Below are 19,090 nucleotides of genomic sequence, written 5' to 3'. Positions count from 1 at the left end.
GGCGCTCCCAGGACCTGCCCGCCCAATCGCTATGCGGACCCCACCGTGGGGCTCAGAGAGAGCCCGGCTGAGAGGTGGGGCTGGGATCTGGGATCTGTGGGAACGTCGGGAGGCACCGGGTATCACTGGGCCTGCAGGAAGGGTCAGTGAGCTGGAGGCGCTGGATGACGTTGGGTGGTGCAGAACATGCAGGAAGGTTTTGGACCTCGTGGGCTACATCAGGAAGCAGCAGACACACACCAAGGGTCGTGTTCCAGTTCGTCAAGCAGCCCCAGCCCCGTGGGAATGCTCTTGACCTGGCGGCGTTGGGTTCTGTCGGGCAGCATCGGGCCCACAGGCCGGCTTCCAACCTGGGGGGAAGGTTGGGGGCATCAGGTGGAGCTAACCCGGAGCCACAGCCCTAAGGAACAGCAGGAGGAGGCTGCTGGGTGGCAGAGCTTCCTACATGAGGCTGCTGGGGATGCCAGAAGTTCACCTGGCACCATGAGAGCCACTGGGGAGAAAGAGGAAAGTACTTCCCAATAAGTGCACTAAACACAAAGGGATTCACACTCAGTTCCCGTTAAATTCACAAGGATTCACACCCCCACGGCCTGCAGAAATATGCAGCCCGCCCTGTCAACGGCCCAGACTCATCACCGCGTTGAGCAGAGGGGGGAAACCGAGGTCCAGACCGACGGTGAGTTGCCCCAATGTTCCCCCACAGCAGGGCCTCCCAGTGAGTGCTATGGCCCCATGCTAACGCAGCCCCTCTCTCCTTCCATTCCCAGCTGCAGCCTTGGAGCCATCCCCATGTTCTCACCCTCCGGATGAGCTCTGTGGGATTTCTGAGCTCCGCGGCCACGCTCCGACCTGGTGACGTGATTTCATTTCTCTCTCTCTCTCATTTCTTTCTTTCTTTCTTTCTTTTTAATGTATTTCTGCGCTGTCATTCCTTGATTTCCTCCCACCAGCCTGGATGTCAGGGGAGAACAGTGGGTGGATGGGGGGAGGGAGGGATGGATGGAGGGAGGGAGAGATGGTGGGATGGATGGAGGAATGAATGCTTCTCATCTCATCGCTGATAAGTGGAGTAGGCTGTCACCGTGTGCTTGGGAACAGAGAGTGGTATCCAATGGGGTCCAAAAATCATTGGGAATGGAGAGAGGGACTCAGTGGGGTCTGAAAGTCATTGGGATTGGAGAGTAGGACTCAGTGGGTCTGAAAATCATTGAGAACGGAGAGGGGGACTCAATGGGGCCATGAAATCATTGGGAACGGACAATGGTACCCAAAGGAATGAGTGGATGGATGGAGGGATGGATGCAGATATGAACACTTCTTATCTCAGCACTGGGGGCGGGGCGTGCTGTAACCCCACACTTGCACTCTGTGCTGCTACGCACGTGGCCGTGCTTCTCATTTCTCTCCGTTCCTTTGCTCCATCGGAGGTGCAGATGAAGTGGAGGACAGGCTGTCTCGTCCCGCAGAGCTTCTGGAGCACGGAGCCCCGATGGTGCTGGGGCTGCTGGCTCTGCGTCCTGTGGCAGTGCTGAGGGTGGAGCGGCCCATCTGCAAACCCTGTGGCACAACACCGAGTGTGCTAATCCTGCGTGCCAGATCTGGCCTTGGCACGCTGTCTCTGCGAGCAAACATCCCCAGGCCATCTCGTCTTCCCTGGAAGAACCCGTTCCCACATTTGTTCATCCCAATTTCCCAAGCGGAGCCGCTTTGACACAACTCAAGGGATGGATGAGGAGGACATGAAGTGATCCCGATCCTACATCCCGGCAACCCAGCAGGATGTACTCACCCCCCCCCCCCACGTGCAACTCCCGACCCCCAAAACCTATGGGTTGGATTTCTTCAGCACCCAACAGCACCACGGGACGGCCTCCAAGGATCGCTTCCCCCCCCCAGCTGCACCATTTGTTCCCTTGCAGCCACACAACCCCATATCTGCACCCCATCTGCACCCTGTGCAGCCCCCATGAAGTCCTTCGGCACTCTGCACAGTGCACTTGCACCCTGCACAGACCCTTTGCATCCCCTCAGCCCCATGTTTGCACACTACGGTTCTTTGGAATCCCGTGCAGTCCATCTGTGCTCTCCGTGGCCTGTTTGCACCCCCTGCAGTTGTTCTGAGCCCTGTGCAACCCATCTGCGCCCTACATGGCCCATCTGCGCCCTATGCATCCCCTTCACACCCTACTCAGTCCATCTGCACCCTACAGTCGATCCACACCCCACGCAACCCATTTGTAATCTATATGGTCCATCTGCACCCTACGTGCCCCTTTTTCACCCTATGCAATCCATCCTCACCCTACACAGCCCATCTGCACCCCACGCATCTTTTCCGCACCCTGTGCAACCCTTTCGCACCCCATCTGCACCCCATGCAGCCTTTTCCACCCCACGCATCTCCTCTGCACCCCAAGCACCCCACGCATCCCTTCTGCACTTCAAGCAACCCATCTTGCACCCCACTCATCCCATACACCGCCCCCCACGGCGACCCCATCCCCTCAGACCCCTCCGTAGCCCGGAGGGGACCGCTCCCCCCTCGCGGATCACCCCCCCCCACGCGGGTATCGGTTCCCGCGGGGCGGCGCCGCTCCGCTCCGGTGCCCCCAGAGGCGATAAAGGCGCGGCGCGACGCCGCGTTCCGCGCTCCGAATGGCGGCGGAGCAGCGGCGCTTTGTGCCGCGGGAGGGCGACACCGCCGCTCATGGAGATGGGAGCGCTGACACACAGCGGCCGCGCCGCGATCTGCGCCGGTAGCTCCGCGCAGCGCACGGCCCAGAGCGGCACGGGGTGAGCAGACCAGTATGAGCGGCCCAGTATGAGCATGGGGTGCAGCTGTGGGGCGAGAGGGGATGGGGATACGGAGATGGGATGGGAATGGGATCAGGATGAGGTTGGGATGGGGATGGGATGGGATGGGATGGGATGAGTGTTGGGGCCGTGGATGGGGTACAGCGCTGGGATATGTTTATGCCCCTGGCAGCTCCCGCTGTGCCCCACATCCCTGGGGCTGTGAGCAGCAGCAGCAGGAACAGGAGCAGCAGGAGGAGGATGAGGAAGATGAGGACGAGGAGCAGGCGGTAGGTCCCGGCTGCAGGGGACACACATCTCACACAGCCCCACAGCGCTGCAGCTTCCCCCGCCCGACCCCATAGCGGCGGTGGCAGCAGTGGAGACGGCCCAGGGGATTCTCACAGCTCAGAGGACACAGCTGCCCCCAGACACAGCTCACGCACACTGCTGGGCTGACCCCATAGATGGGCTGACCCCATAGATGGGCTGACCCCACTGCTGGCTGACCCCATAGACGGGCTGACCCCATAGCCATGCTGACCCCACTGCTGTGCTGACCCCACATTTCCCTCCCCCAGGGTTTGGTCAGCCGCACGATGGCGGTGTCACGTGACACCCAGCAGCGGCTGCAGGTCGCCATGGCAACCCCCGGGTTTGGGGGGGGGGGGGGGGAGGGGGGGTCGGAGCCGTTTGCAAACGGTTCTGCAATTAATCACCCAGCGCAGCCCCCGCAGCTCCAGAAATAGAGGGGAGCGGGGACGGCACGAGGGAGCGCCCGTGCACCCCAAGGCGGCAGGCCCCACGTGCAGACGCCAAACCCACGTGAAAACCTCGAGCCCACGCTGCCGCACACCACATTTAATGCCGCCCCTCCCCCCCCCCCCCCCCCCCACCCCCCCGGGAGCAGCACGGAGCGGTGTCGGTGCCGTGTGGGTCGTGCCCCACTGCTGTGGGTCCGGCAGATGGAACCTGGAGGGGGGGGGACAGACGGAGGGGACGTTGGCAGTGCTGTTGTGTCACTGTCACCCCCCCACCTCCCCTCCCCCCCGCTTGGGGACACCCACCTGCACGCATTCTGCTGCTCAGGAGTTGTGGAGGAGCTGAGGAGGGACAGAGAGGGGGGAGTGTCACGTGTGTCCCCCCCCACCCCGTCCCCAAAATGGGGACAGCAGAGGGTACGGCCCCGGGGGGAGGGGGCGGGGGGGTCCCACTCTGCCCTAAAAAAGGGGGGTTGGGGGTGGGGAGGGCTGGTGGCACCATAGGGCACCATGGGGGGGGTGGCAGTGGGGATACGGGGTGACAACAGGGACACGTGACTGGGGACACCAGCTCCGCCGCGGGGTGGGGGTGGGGCACTCACGGTCTCGGGGTCGGCGACGCTACTGCGCATGTCAGAGCCGGAGCGGCGCAACGCGATGAGGGCGGGGCCGCCCGGGCGGGGATGCGGCGGCCGAGGCGACGCGCGGCCCCTGCGGCACTCGGGCGGCCACAGAGCGCCGCTGTGCTGCGAACAGCGCCACCGCGTGGACGGGGGTGGAAGTGCACGGGGGGAAGAGCGCGTGGGGGGAGGGGATGGGGACTGGGGGTGGTCATAGGGACGTGAGCGGCATTAGGGACGTGGGGTGGGACATTAGGGCCACGGGGTGGCAATCGGGATGTGGGGTGGTAGGGACATGGGGTGGTATTAGAGATAGAATATGACATTAGGGACATGGGGTGGTGGCCGTGGGGCTGGGGGGGTCGTGTGGGGGCAGTGGGGCTCAGTGCACCGTGACCCCGCAGCCCCACCTGCACGTGTAGGAACGTGGCGAACCACTCACGGAGCTCAGACTGAGTGTCACAGCACAGATACCTGCGGGGACACCGCTATGGGGTCACTGCTATGGGGTGTCTGTGGGGGATATGGGGTACGGATATGGGGCGGGGGGGGGATCGGGTGGGGGGATGGGGTAGGGGGACTGGGTGGGGGCAGCGGGTGTGGGGATGGGGAAATGGGGTGGGGGCTGGAATGGGATGGGATGAAGATATGGGATGGGGATATGAGAATGGGGATATAGGGTGGGGATGGGGATATGGGGATATGGGGTGGGGATATGGAATGGGGATATGGGGTGGGGATGGGGATATGGGGATATGGGGATATGGGGATATGGGGTGGGGATGGGATGGGATACAGGGTGGGGATATGGGATGGGGATCCGGCCTTTGGATGGGAATGGGGATACAGCGACGGGGATATGGAAAAGGAATGGGATGGGAATGGGATGAGGATATGGGATTGGGGATATAGGAACGGGACGGGGCCGGGGTGCCAATCCCCGGCAGTCCCCAGGTGGGGGCTCTGGGGGGGACATTGGGGGCCACGTCCTCATGCCCACCCCGTTCTCACCACTGCTGCCTCTCGTGCTTCTCGTTCTCGTGGAACACGGTGAAGCCCCAACTGCAAAGGTTGAGGTGAGACCCCACAGCCGTCCTGCTGCCCTGCCGTCACCCCAACCCCATAACACCCCAACCCTACAGCACCCAACCCTACAGCACCCAACCCTACAAGCACCCAACCCTACAAGCACCCAACCCTACAGCACCCAACCCTACAAGCACCCAACCCTACAGCACCCAACCCTACAGCACCCAACCCTACAAGCACCCAACCCTACAGACACCCAACCCTACAAGCACCCAACCCTACAGCACCCAACCCTACAGCACCCAACCCTACAAGCACCCAACCCTACAAACCCAACCCTACAGCACCCAACCCTACAAGCACCCAACCCTACAGCACCCAACACTACAAGCACCCAACCCTACAGCACCCAACCCTACAGCACCCAACCCTACAAGCACCCAACCCTACAGACACCCAACCCTACAGACACCCAACCCTACAAGCACCCAACCCTACAGCACCCAACCCTACAGCACCCAACCCTACAGCACCCAACCCTACAAGCACCCAACCCTACAGCACCCAACCCTACAGCACCCAACCCTACAAACCCAACCCTACAAGCTCCCATCCCCCCGCCCCCGTCCCCATATCCTCACCACGTCGGGGGCCGCAGTTTCCTCTTGACCCCAATGAACACCCGCAGGTTCCTCACGGGCCACTCCTTCTCGGTTTGTGGCTCTGGGATCGGAGCACCGCAATGGGGACAGCGAGGACACGGCCCCGAAGGGACGGGGGAGGGGAAACAGGGATGGGGGAGGGGAAGGGAAGGGAGACGAAGGGGAAAGGGAAACTGGAAAGAGAAAGAGGAAGGGGAAGGAGAAAGGGGAAGGGACAAGAAGGGGAAATGGGAAGGGAAACTGGAAAGAGAAAGGGGAAGGGGAAAGAAGAAGGGGAAAAGGAAATTAGAAAGTGGAAGAGGAAGAGAAAGGGGAAAGGGGAAGGAATGGGGAAGGGGGAGAAATGGGAAGGGACAAGAAGAAGAGGAAAAGGGAACGGGAAAGGGAAACTGGGAAGAGACGTGGGAAGAGAAAGGGAAAGGGGAAGGTACGGGAAATTGGAAGGAGAAATGGGAAGGGAAAAGGGAAGGAACGGGGAAGGAGAAGAAGAAATGGGAAAGGACAAGAAGAAAGGGAAAAGGGAAAGGAATCTGGAAAGAAAAATGGTAACGGGAACGGGAAAGGGAAAGGGGAAAAGGGAAAGGGACGAGGATGAGGCGAGGAAGGGGAAGGAGGAATGGGAAGGAGGAAGGGAGGCGCAGCTCACCCGCACTTCCTTGTAGAGGCGCAGGGAGCTGTGGCTGAGGATGAAGTAGCGGTCGTGGAAGCCGGTGCTCAGGCCGAGCCCCAGCACGCTCCGCTCCTCGCGGAACTTCATCACGCCGTGCTTGCAGTCGCCCACTCTGCTGGCTGCGGGGGTGGGGGGCACGGCATTCAGCCCAGCCCCTCCTCCACCCCGCCGCCCCTCCCCCACCCCGCCGCCCCTCCCCCACGCCGCTCCTCACCCAGGTAGAGGAGCATGCTCTCCATGGAGGGCTGCTTCTTCACCACCAGGTAGCTGTCGGTGCCCAGGCCGTGCACGACGGGCAGCACTTTCTCGGAGTAGTGCAAGGGACGCTCTGGGGGGGTGGGGGGACCCCAAACTCAGCAGCGGTGCCATGGGGCACGGCCAGCACCCACAGCTCGTCCTGCCCTGCCCCGTGTCCCCAGCCACGTTCCTATCCCCATCGACAGCCCGTATCCCCACCCCCACCCCGTCCCATTCCCAGCCCATCCTATTCTCAACCCTATCCCCCATCCCTATTCCCATTACATCCTATCCCCATCCCATTCCCATCCCACTGCATCTAATCCCACTCCCATCCCCCTCCCCATCCCATCCCATCCCATCCCATCCCATCCCACCCCCATCCCATCCCATCCCATCCCCCATTCCCACCCCCATCCCATCCCCATCTGCACATCCTCATCCCCATCCCATATCTTCATCCCTCCCCCCCCCGCCCCCACCCCTCCCCCACCCACCCGCCTCCTCCCTCTCGTTCACTTCGAAGCAGCTCCAATATTCCTTCTCTCTGCTGACGATGTTCCTCCTCTCCAGGATCTCCAAGGTGAGCTCCTCAGCCGTCATGGCGGCCGGGATCTGGGGTGCAGAGGGGGACACCATCACCCCGTTTTCCCCCCTCCAACCCCCCCCACCACCCCCAGTCCCCATCCCCCCCACCTTGACGTGCTGCTCCGCCTCGGTCCTCTTCTCCTCCAGGTACACGGTGCAGATGAAGTCCCCTGCTTGCTGCAGAGCAGAGGGAGAGCACTTCGAGCGACCCCTCCCCACCCCCCCCCTCCTCCACATCGTGGGGGGGGGGGCGTGGGCCAAACAAATCCATCTCCCCACCCCCAAAAAGTGGTCCCACCTGTGTCCCGCTGGACGCGGCCTCGCGCATCTTCATGATGGCCGTGATCTCGTCCTGCTGCTTCTTCATCTCCTGCTGGTCCACCTGGCAGCGCGAGGGCGGCAGACACACGTCCCTCCACCTCTCCTTCCCTCCCCCCATCCTTCCTTCCCTCCATCTCTCCTCTCCCTCCTCCCTCCATCTCTCCTGCCAACCATCTCTTCCTAACTCCACTATTCCTTCCTTCCATCTCTCCCTTACTCCAGTTCTCCTTCCATCCATTCCTCTATCCCTCCCTCCATCTCTCCCTCCCTCATTCCATCCTTCCATCCCAACATCTTTCCCTCCCTCCCTTCCTCCCTATCCCTATCCCTCCATCTCTCTCCATCCATCTCTCCATCTCCCTCTCCCTCCTTCCATCCATCCCAACATCTCTCCCTCCACCCACCCCCCTCCCTCCTTCCATCTCAACATCTCTCCCTCCTTCCCTCCCTCCTTCCATCCTGACATCTCTCCCTCATTCCTCCAGTCCTTCCCAGTCATCTCTCCCTCTCCCTCCCTCCTTCCCTCCACCCACTCCTCCCCTCCCTCCCTCCCTCCCTCCACTCCTCTCTCCCTCCCTACATCCTTTCCTCCTCCCATCCCAACATCTCTCCCCTCCTCCATCCTTCCTTCAATCCTCCTTCCCATCCATCTCTCCCTCCCTCCCTCCCTCCCTCCCTCCCTCCCTCCCTCCCTCCCTCCCTCCAATTCTCCCTCCATCCATCTCTCCTTCCATTCACCCCTCCCATCCCTCCCTCCACCCACTCCTCCATCTCTCCCTTTCCTCCCCTCCCTCCTTCCATCCCAACATCCCTCCCTCCTTCCTCCAATCCTCCTTCCCATCCCTCCCTCCCCCCAGTCCACCTTCCAACCCTCCCTCCCCTTCCCCCTCCCTCCCCCCAGACCCCCCCAGACCCCCGGGGCCCCCCCTCACGTTGAAGATCTGCACGTAGTGCCCGATGAGCTCCTCCACCACGCGGCCGGCCTTGTGCTCCTGCCCGTCCGTCTGGAACAGCGTGGGCCCGAAGACGATGGCCAGGTTGTGTGTGCTCATCTGGTTGTCCCCCGCCAACAGCTGCACCCTGCGAGGAGTGGGGGGCGGGGGGGCACCCCGTTACCGCTCCCACCCCATAACCCAACCTTCCCCCCCCCCCGCCTCCTCCCCGAGGACCCCTTCTCCGTGTGTGCTGCACAGCGTTGGGGTTGGTTGGCCCCAGATCCAAATCCACAGCCCCCGGGAACCCCATAGAGCCCCTGGGAGATGGGTCTGGGGTCACTGTAGCCCCCCAAGACTCCACGGGAGATGGATTTGGGGTCCCCATGGCTCCCAGGACCCCCAAAAGATGGGTCTGGGGACACCAAAGCCCCCCAGGGCCCCCAGGGTGATGAGTCTGGGACCCCATAGCCCCCAGGATCGCCACAGCCCTTCAGGACCCCCTGAGTAATGGGTCTGGGGACACCCCCGCCCCCAACAAATGGGTTTGGTGGACATGCTCCCCACATAGCCCCCCCTCCCCCCCCAGCAGACCCCACAGAGGGGCTGCCCCGCACCGGAAGAGGTGATTGATGAGCGCCTTCAGCGTGGCCCTGTTCACAGTGGGGAGGGCATCCAGGAGCCGCCGGTACTCCTCCATCCTCTCCTCCTCATCCTCCAGAGCTGCGAGGGAACAGGGGAACGTGGGACCCCCATGTCCTCGTCCCCCCCAAATCCCATATTGATGCTTCGCCACTGGATGGAGGGAGGATTGGAGGGAGGGAGGGAGGGTGGGAGGAAGAGACATCGGGATGGAAGGAGGGAGGGATGGATGGGGAGAGGGAGGGAGGGAGAGATGGAGGGGTGGATGGAGAGATGGATAGATGGAAGAATTGGAGGAAGGGAGAGATGGAGGGTTGGACAGATGAGGAGATGGAGGGAGAGATGGAAGGAGAGAGTGGGAGGGAGAGATGGAGGGAGAGCTAGATGGAAAGAAGGACAGGAGAAGGGGAGGGAGGGAGAAATGTTGGGATGGAAGGAGGGAGGGATGGGGGGTGGAAGGACTGGGGGAAGGGAAGGAGAGATGGAGGAAGACAAGATGGAGGGGGGAAGGGAAAGTGGAGGGAAGGTGCGATGGATGGAGGGAGGAATGGAGAGAGAGAGATGGAGGGAGGGATGGGGGGCAGGAGGGAAAGATTAGGGATGGAGGGAGGGAGGGAGAGATGGACGCCTCCAAGCTCACTCTTCCAGAAGGAGAGGAGGGCGAGACCCCCGACCACACCTCCACGGGGCCACGCAGGGGTGGGGGGGCTGCATTCCTCACCAGTCCCACTCCCACCCCCACCCCGGGCTCGGTGCCTGGCCTCTGTGACTCACGGCCGCGTGTCGGCCAACATCTGTCTGCCAGATGTGTGCTCCCAATGGAAACGGAGGAGGAGGAGGAGGAAGGGAGGAAGGGAAGGAGCCCTATCCAGACCCCTGACCCGTGGCCTTCAGCCACTCCGGGCTCCAGCTCTCGGTGAAGAGCCCTCTGTCTCCCAGCTCTCGGAAGAAGCGCTTGAGCGCGTTGGCCACGTCGTCCACGTGCTGCTCGCCCTCCTTGAGGCGCACGGAGCGGGCGTCGCGCCGCAGCGTCTCCAGCAGCCTGCTGGTCTTGGAGTTCTGCCCGCTCTTGCGGTAGATGCCCTCGGAGGTCAACCCTACAACGGGGCGGGATGGGATCGGGGCGCTCATCCCAAAGACGGAGCTCAAAGGAACCGGGAACCTCAAAGAGATCCCCGAATACGTCGCCCCGTACCGTACTGCGTGATGTAATCGATGCAGCGATCCACCAGCACGGGGACGTCCCCGTCCGTCAGCTGCTGCTCCGCCAGCGTGTCCCCACCGCTGCCCGCCGCCTTCTGGATGGCCTGCAGCCAGCCCACGAAGTCCAAGCGCCGCTCCCCGTGGATGTACAGCGTCCTGCGGGAGGACGCCGCGCCTCGGATGCCACCCCGGCGTGCGCCCACAAGGGTCCGCCAACGGTGCTCACTAGAGATCCCCAAGGGTTCCCCTGGGATCCTCTCTGAGTCCTCCGAGGGTTCCCCAAAGATCCTTCCGAAGTCCTCCAAGGGTTCCTCAAGGCTCCACCAAGGGTTCCCACAAGGCGCCCCAAAGATCCTCCCCAAATCCTCCAAGAGTTCCCTAAGAATCCTCCCAGAGTCCTCCAAGGGTTCCCCGAGGATCCTCCCAAAGTCTTCATAAGGTTCTCCAAGTGGGGATCTCCCAGGATCCCCCAAAGATCCTCCCAAAGTCCTCCAAGGGTTCCCCAAGAGTTGCCCAAGGATCCTCCCCAAGTCCTCCAAGGGCTCCTCCACGGTTCTCCACGGGTTCCCCAAGGATCCTCTAAGAGTCCCCCAAGGGTCCCCCCCACGTTCCCCTGGACTCCTCCAACAGTTCACCAAATCTCCCCTCCAAGTTTCCCAGGAAGGCCCCCCCCCCAGAACAGGGGAACGCCCTGAACACCCCGACCCACACGGACCCCCCCAGCCCTTCAGCTCCGCCGTTACCTCCCCCTCTCCACCAGCACCAGCACCTCACTGTCCCCTTGGATGGCTGCAAGAAAATCAGACACCCATCATCATCCCCACGCCCCGGGGCTGAGAAGGAGGACCGAGGGGACGCCCCCCCACCCCAAAAAAAGCCGGGACCCCCCCCAACCTGACACATACACAGCTCCTGGAGCTTCCGCAGCTGCACGGCCTCGTGCTGCTCGCCGTCCCCGGAGCAGAGGTATAGGGTGGAGGCAACCAGGGCAAACCAGCCCTCCTGGGTGCCCCCCAGGCTCAGCCCCCCCTTGTACTGCAGCCGCCCCAAGCGCTCGAAGTCGTGGCCCAGCAGCTCCTCAGCACACGGGGGGACAAAGGACTTGGGGGGCGGAGAGGGGGTGGGGGTCAGAGAGAGATGGAGGTCAGACCAAGGGAGTGGGGTTTGGGGACCCCATGATATTCAGGAGACGGTGGGTGATGGGTCTGGGGATCCTGTGTCCCCGCAGGACTCCCCGGGGGATGAGTTTGGGGACAACATGGCCCACAGGACCCCTTCAGAGATGGATTTGGGGTTACCAAAAACACAGCCCCCCCAGAACCCCCTGGATGATGAGTTTGGGGACCCCATGTCCCCCTAGAACCCCCTGGGAGATGAGTTTGGGGACCGCAGGACCCCCAGGACCCCCAAGCAGATAGGATTGGGTACCCCATGCCCCCCAGGATCCCTTGAGTGATGAGTTTGGGGACCCCATGTCCCCCCAAGACCCCCTGGCAGATAGGATTGGGGTCCCCACGTCCCCCCAGGACCCTGGCAGATGCCAGCCCCCCATTCCGGCTCCAACCTTGGCGAGGGACCAGATCCACTCGCGTGTGGTGTCGGCGCTGTCGGCCCCGAAGAGGTAGAGCCTCTCGGGCCTCGACGTACACCTCGAACGTGGACTCCATCCTGGGGAGGGAGCGGGGTCGCACCGGGGTCCCTTCCGTGCAGGGATATCCCATCATATCCCATAATCTCACACTGGTCCCAGCTGGGTCCACCCCACGCCCTCTGTGCCCCCCAACCCTCCCGCACAGCAGGACATCACCACGACGTCCACCCCAGAAGGAACGAGCACGGTGAAGTACGAGTGGGGGGGCTGGGAGGAAGGTGGGGGTTGTTTTTGGGGTTGCCCCTCCCCCGTGGGGGGTCCCCACCGCTCACCCGTGGGTGCGGGGGGGGTTGCTGACCAGGCACACGATGTCGGCCGTGCCGATGTGGCCGCTGGGGGCGGTGCTGCGCTCGCTCTCGTAGTAGCTGAGGACGCCGTCCCGCAGCGCGCACCAACGCCGGCTGAACTCTGCGCGGCACGGCGGCGTCACACACGGCCACCCGTGGTCACCCATGGCCACCCATGGCCACCCGGGGCCACCCATGGCCACCCAGGATCACGTGGGGCCAACCATGACCATGTGGGGACACCCATGACCACCCCATGACCACTCAAGGACATCCATGACCACCCACGACCACATGGGTCAACCTACGGCCACCCATGACTACCCATGACCACCCCATGGCCACCCGAGGCCACCCATGGCCATGTGGTGCCAACCATGACCACCCATGGCCACCCATGGCAACGAGGGGCCACCCATGACCACCAATGACCGCCTCCAGCCACCCGAGGCCACCCGTGACCACATGGGGCAACCCATGACCATGTGGGGCCACCCACGACCATCCACAACCACGTGGGGCAATCAATGGCCACCTACATCCACCCATGACCACTTGGGGCCACCCATGGTCACGTGGGGCCACCCATGACCACCCATGACTTCCTGGGGCCACCTGAGGACACCCATGGCCACCCATGACCACGTGGGGCCACCCAAGGCCGCCCAACTCCCCCCGGCACACCCACCCCCACCCCACATCTCAGTTCCACCCCTCATCGCACAGCTCCCATTCCTAATACGTGGGGCACTGCCCCCAAAACCCCATCCAGGATATCGGGGGTGGGCCCTTCAGAGCCCCCTCCCCCCCCATTTATTCGAGACCCCCATGTCCACCCCCCGGTACCTTCTGCCCCCCTCCTGTCGCTGTGGGGTTTGGCTGCTGATGGGGTTTTGTAGAGGAACCCGCAGTGCGTGACACACGGCAGCGACACCGCCCCACACTGCTCCGCACCGCACTCCACCTCTGGGAACGGTGGCTCTGTGGGGTCAGGGGGGGAAATCTATGGGGTTGGAGAATCCGTGGGGTCGGGGGGGGGAAATCTATGGGGTCAGCAGCTCTGTGAGGTCAAGGAGAGTAAACCTATGGGGTCGGCAGTTCATTGGGGTCAGAAGAATAAATGTACGGTGTTGGTTGGGGGGTAAATTTGTGGGGTCGGCAGCTCTGTAGGGTTGGGGGAGGAATAAATCTATAGGATCAGCAGCTCTGTGGGGTCGGGGGGGTTAGTTGTGGGGTTGTGGGGTCGGTTGTGGGGCGGCGGGGTTACGGGGTCGGCCGTTACCGTAGGAGAGGTTGTGCCGGAGGAACTCCATCTGCAGCGTTTGTCCGCTCCGTTCCGCCAACGCCATCGGGGTCGGCCACGCGGGGTCCCCCGTATGGCACCGCACCGCCGCCCCACAGCTCAGCAGCGCCTGCGTCTCCGCCACGTCCGCCGTGGTCACCGCCACGCACAGCGCCTGGGGGGGCAGGGGGGGCAGTTATGGGGTTTTGGGGGGTGGTTATAGGGGGTTTGGGGGGGGTTAATTAATGGGGTTAGATATCTCCGCAATGTCTCCTGCGGTCACTGCTGAGCACAGACTCGGGGGGGGGGGGGGGGGGGGAGGGGGGGCAGGTTATAGGGGGTTAGGGGGAAGTTTAGGGGGGGGGGTCGTGGGGTTTAAGGAGGGGTTGGAGGGAGGTGGGGGGTTGGGGGGAGTTTTGGGGGGGGGTTTGGGGGCGGTTGGGGGGGTCCTGGCGAAGCCGGGAAGTGCGGAGTGCGGGAGGAGGGATGGGGTGGGGCGGAGTGGGGGGGGGCGGGGAGAGCGCTGACACAGTGGGGCGGGGCCGCGTTCCTGAGGGGGGGGGAGGGGCGGTGGGGGGGCGTAACCACACGGAGGGGACGGTCCGACCCCGAAGTGGGGGGGGGGGGCACAGAGTGAGCGCTGTGAGAGCGGAGTCCATGGCACTGTGCGATGGGGGGGGGCAGCTCCAGACTGGGGGGGGGACTGGGAGCAGCGTGGGGGGGTACTGGTATCATGGGGGGGGGGGGGGGGGCACTGGGAGCAGTGGTCTGATTGGGGGGGGGGGGCACTGGGGGGTCCTGGTGTCCCCGGTGAGGGGGGGGGGGGGTACCGGTAGCGGCGCGCACGGACCCGGTCGAGCGCCCCCTGGTGGCCGAGCAGCGCGTGGCAGCGGCGGTAGCGGCCGTGGCGGTATTTGCGGCGCACGAAGCGGCGCCGCTCCGCGGGAGCGCTGCGCGGGGTCACGGCCTCCGCCGCGGGAACGCGCGCCGCCCACAGCCGGTTCGACACCGCGTTACCCACGCGAGAGAAGAGCTGCGGGGGGAGGGGCGGTCAGAGCGGGGGGGGGGGGGGGGGGGCGGAGCAGTGGGATGGGGGCAGGGGGATGGGGTGCGGGTGCTGTGGGGACACCTGGATGAGCTCCTCGCTCCACACGCTGCTGTCCATGGTGATGCTGCGCACTTTGCTGACGTTGGGGCCCAGCGCGCGGTGCTCCCCTACAGACGGCAGCCGCACCTCAGCACCCCGGGGTGGGGGTGGGGTCAAAAACCCCCAACCCCCCCCCCCCCCACCCCCCCCCCTCTCTCCGTTTACCGGCGCAGCGCTCGCAGATAACGACGCAGAGATTGACCGAAGCCCACTCGGGGCGCGGAGCTCCGCAGTCCGCGCATGCGCGGTTGTCCGGCGCCGCCCAAATGCGCTCCGCCACCGCCGCTCCTCCGCTCAGCGCCGCCGCCACCGCCCCGCGCAGCGCCGCCATCCACGCCGAGCGGCACCGGCCGCAGCACGCGGAGAACCTGCGGGGACAGCGCCGCCGTGCGGCCAACGAGCGGTACTGCAACGGCGCGGCTGGGCGGCCGTAGGGCGCCGCCGGGTGGGCACAGAGCGGTACTGCGGGGGGGGGGGGGGCACGGGGATGGGGTCGTGGGAATGGGGTCGTGGTGGGGGATCGTGGGGATGGGGTCGTGGGGATGGAGTCATTCTAATGGGTTCGTGGTGGTGGTGGGGTCACAGTAATGGGGTGATGCTGGAGCGCCTCGTCCTGCTCCGAATCAGCCCATGAGCTGCACCGGGGGGGCGGGGGGGGGGAGGGGAAGGGGGGGTTGTGGGGTCGGTGTGTGGGGTCGGTGTGTGGGGTCGGTGTGTGGGGTCGGGGCAGCCGCTCACGTGAAGCAGTGGTGCGGTGTGCAGAGCTGGAAGGAGCGGCGCTCCAGCTCCTTCACAGTGCCCACGTCCATCTCGATGCACGTGATGCCGATGCCCGCGCGGCGCTCCTGGGGGGGGGGGGGGGGGGGGAGGGGTGATGTGGGGCGTGCAACGCGTGTGCAACGTGTGCAACCTGCACGCTGCTTGCACACCCTTTGCACGCCAGATCCCCCCACCCCCCAGCGGTGACACCACGGGGACACGGGGGCACAGGACACGGGGACGTGGCGTTATAGGGACATATGGGGACGTGGGATATGGGGATGTGGGGACGTATGAGGACACGGGGCTGTATGGGGACATGTGGGGATGTGGGGTCACGGGGTTGGGGGGACATACAGGGACACAGGACATGGGGTCATGGGGACGTGGGTCATAGGATATGGGGACATATGAAAACACACGGGGACATATGGGGTCATGGGGTCGTATGGGGCCATACAGGGTCATATGGAGACACACGAGGATATATGGGGCCATACAGGGACACACAGGAATATATGGGGACATATAGGGACACATGGGGCCATACGGGGATGCCTGGGGACATATAGGGTCATGTGGGGATGTATAGGGACACACAGAGACATATGGGATGCCATAGGGCCATACAGGGCTGTACAGGGCCTTATGGGGACACACAGGGCCATATGGGGCGATATGGGGCCGCGCACCTCATCGTTGCGGTACAGGAGCACTCTGTGGCCCCGCACGACCATGAGCACTTTGTGTTTGAAGCCACGCAGCTCCAGCAGCCCGCTCCTCTCCGTGGGGCTCTGAGAGTCCGGGGGGCACTGTGGGGCCATGGGGCACTGCGGGTCCGTGGGGCACTGCGGGTCTGTGGGGCTCTGTGGGTCCGTGAGGCACTGTGGGGCCGTGGGGCTCTGTGGGGTTGTGGGGCTCCGGTCCCCTCCGCTGCGCTGCCGCTCCTCCACCGCGCACTGCAGCGCCCGCAGCCACGCAGAGCACTCGGCTGGAAGGGGAGGGACGTGGGGATGTGGGGCAGGTGGGGTGTGGGGGACATGGGGTAGGGGGCAGGGGATGTGGAGTGGGGGATGTGGGGCAGGGGTGGGGTGTGGGGGTTGTGGGTTGGAGGGATGTGGGATACTGGGATGTGAGGTGGGGTGATGTGGGATACTGGGGATGTGGGGCAGAGGTGGGGATGTGGGATATGGGGAAGGGGTTGTGGGGACATGGGGTGGGGGGATATGGATGTGGGGTGGGGAATGTGGGATATGGGGAGGTGGGGATGTGGGTTGCAGGGACACAGGGTGAGAGGTGGGGATGTGGGGCAGGGTATGTGGAGCAGGAGTGGGGTGGGGGATATGAGGACGTGAGGGTGGGGTGTGGGGAGGAGCGGGATATGGGGACATGGCATGGGAATAAGGGGCAGGGGTGGGGTGGGGGGGTTGGGATGTAGGGCAGAGGGTGGGGGGGCTGTGGGACACAGGGATGAGGCATGGGGGGATGTGGGGCAGGGGTGAGGGTGTGGGGCAGTGTGGGATATGGGATATAGGGCACTGTATATGAGACATAGGGACAGGGGCTGTAGGACCTGGCCTATAGGGCACAGGATACGGGGCACAGGATAAAAGGGCGGCCCACAGCCGTGGGGCAGAGGCTATGGGGCGCCCCACGGCAGCGCGAGGCAGAGCGGCGCTGACCGTCGCTGTGTGCGCGGAACACGAAGCGCCGCAGCTGCGTCACCACGGCCAAACGCTGCTCCCCCAGCGCCTCCACCGCCCGCACCGCGCACAGGGGCACGAAGCGCTTCGAGTACACGGCCTGGGGGGGGAAAGGGGGGGACACGGCTGCCGTTGTGGTGTTGTGTCGTTGTGGTGTTGTGTCGTTGTGGTGTTGTGTCGTTGTGTCGTTGTGTCGTTGTGGTGTTGTGTCGTTGTGGTGTTGTGTCGTTGTGGTGTTGTGTCGTGGTGGTGTGTCGTTGTGGTGTTGTGTCGTTGTGGTGTTGTGTCGTTGTGTCGTTGTGGTGTTGTGTCGTTGTGTCGTTGTGTCGTTGTGGTGTTGTGTCGTGGTGTTGTGTCGTTGCGTGTTTTTGTTGTTGTTTGTTGTGTAGTTGTGTCGTTGTGTTGTGCCATGTAGTTGTGTTGTGTAGTTGCGTAGCTGTCCTGTTGCTGTGTAGTTGTATCGCTGTGTAGCGGTCGTGGTGAGGCGGTTGTGTAGTTGTGCCATTGTGTAGTGTGTCGTTGTGTCGCTGTGTTGTTTTGTGTCGCTGTGTCGCTGTCGTAGTGTAGATGTGCAGTTGTGTCGTTGTGTCGCTGTGTCACTGTGCTGCTGTGTAGATGCGTTGTGTCGCTGTGTCGCTGTTGTGTCGTTGTGCTGTTGTGTTGTTGTGTCGTTGTGCCCCCCCCGCTCACTTTGTCGCTGTCGAAGTAGCGCAGGAATTCGTGGTCCAATGTCACCCAGCGCCGCTGGAAGCGCGACGGCCTGCGGGGGGACGGGGGACAACCGGTCCAAACCAGTCCAAACCAGCCCCAAACCGGCCCAAACCGGCCCAAACCGGCCCAAACCGGCCCCAAACCGGCCCCAAACCGGCCCCAAACCGGCCCCAAACCGGCCCCAAACCGGCCCCAAACCAGTCCCAAACCAGCCCCAAACCAGCGCCTCCCAGTAGCGCCCACTGCAGTGGGGCCGGGGGCAGTGCGCGGCACTCACCGCTGGGGGGCGCTCTTCTCCAACCATCCCGAGTGCTCCGTGGGGCGCGGACCCACGCGTGTGGGGCTGAGAGACGGGGACAGAACGCACCCATAGCGCTGCGCGGCCCAGTACGGCCCCACAGCCCCACCCCCCCCCACCCCCCGCGGCCGCCCCACAGCGCCCCCTACCGGAGCGGCGGATCCCCGCAGCCGCCGTCCCCCCGCCCCTCATCACTGCACGCAGCGCAGAGCTCCTCCGGGGGGGGGACCGTGACGGGGGGCACACGGGGAGGAGGGGGGGGACACGAGTGGGCCGTCACGTGCTCGGCCATCACGGGGCCGCCGTCCCCACCCACGGAGTCCTCTCCGTAGTCGGAGTCATCTGTGGGGGGGGACACAGTGATGGGGGGAGGGAGTTATGGGGGTGGCACCGTCCCCTCCCCCCCAACCCCACAACATCGAGGGGGGATATGGGGGACAGCGGGGATGGCAAAGTCTGGGGGGGGGCACTAAGGGAAGTAGGGGGCACTATGGGGCGGGAGGGGACATGGGGGGGGACGCTATGGGGTCAGAGGGGGCACTATGGGGCGGTACTCACCAAACTCGGGATGGGGGGCGGTCATGGGCGGCGGTGGCACTGTGGGGCTGAGGGGGGGGGCGGGGGGGTCCTCCGGGGGGGGGACACTGTGGGGACGGAGGGGAGAGCATTATGGGATGGCACACATGAGGGTGGCACTACTGGGGGGGGGGGGCACCCCCCCCTTGCCCCTCCCCCACCCCCACCATCCCTACCTGGGACGGAGTGAGATGGGGGAGGGGAAACGTGTGGGG

The 19,090-nt window shown here is 64.2% G+C and overlaps 1 protein-coding gene across 1 annotated transcript; it reads right to left on the bottom strand.

Annotated features, from left to right (window-relative positions):
- Positions 1-4,016: 4,016 nt before the first annotated feature.
- ARAP1 (ArfGAP with RhoGAP domain, ankyrin repeat and PH domain 1) lies at positions 4,017-18,546 on the bottom strand (the record flags this gene model as incomplete). The annotated part of the gene is given in 30 exon segments (XM_065731174.1): positions 4,017-4,046; positions 4,160-4,303; positions 4,588-4,651; positions 5,189-5,239; positions 5,848-5,919; positions 6,504-6,657; positions 6,753-6,866; positions 7,273-7,390; positions 7,472-7,540; positions 7,662-7,745; positions 8,617-8,764; positions 9,234-9,339; positions 10,140-10,355; positions 10,454-10,617; positions 11,205-11,250; positions 11,367-11,562; positions 12,026-12,094; positions 12,096-12,129; positions 12,385-12,520; positions 13,246-13,380; positions 13,682-13,856; positions 14,532-14,714; positions 14,811-14,896; positions 14,994-15,196; positions 15,567-15,673; positions 16,280-16,578; positions 17,270-17,390; positions 17,981-18,050; positions 18,279-18,344; positions 18,449-18,546. Coding segments are annotated over 30 exon segments (3,558 nt in total), but the record flags the coding sequence as incomplete, so codon positions are not given.
- Positions 18,547-19,090: the final 544 nt, after the last annotated feature.

The sequence above is a fragment of the Cyrtonyx montezumae genome, unplaced genomic scaffold (genome assembly GCF_038088225.1).
Source record: "Cyrtonyx montezumae isolate F1298 unplaced genomic scaffold, pur_monq_1.0 scaffold_131, whole genome shotgun sequence".
NCBI classification, from domain to species: domain Eukaryota; kingdom Metazoa; phylum Chordata; class Aves; order Galliformes; family Odontophoridae; genus Cyrtonyx; species Cyrtonyx montezumae.
Note: the sequence above shows the minus strand (reverse complement) of the source record. Positions and strands in the feature narration are given on the sequence as shown.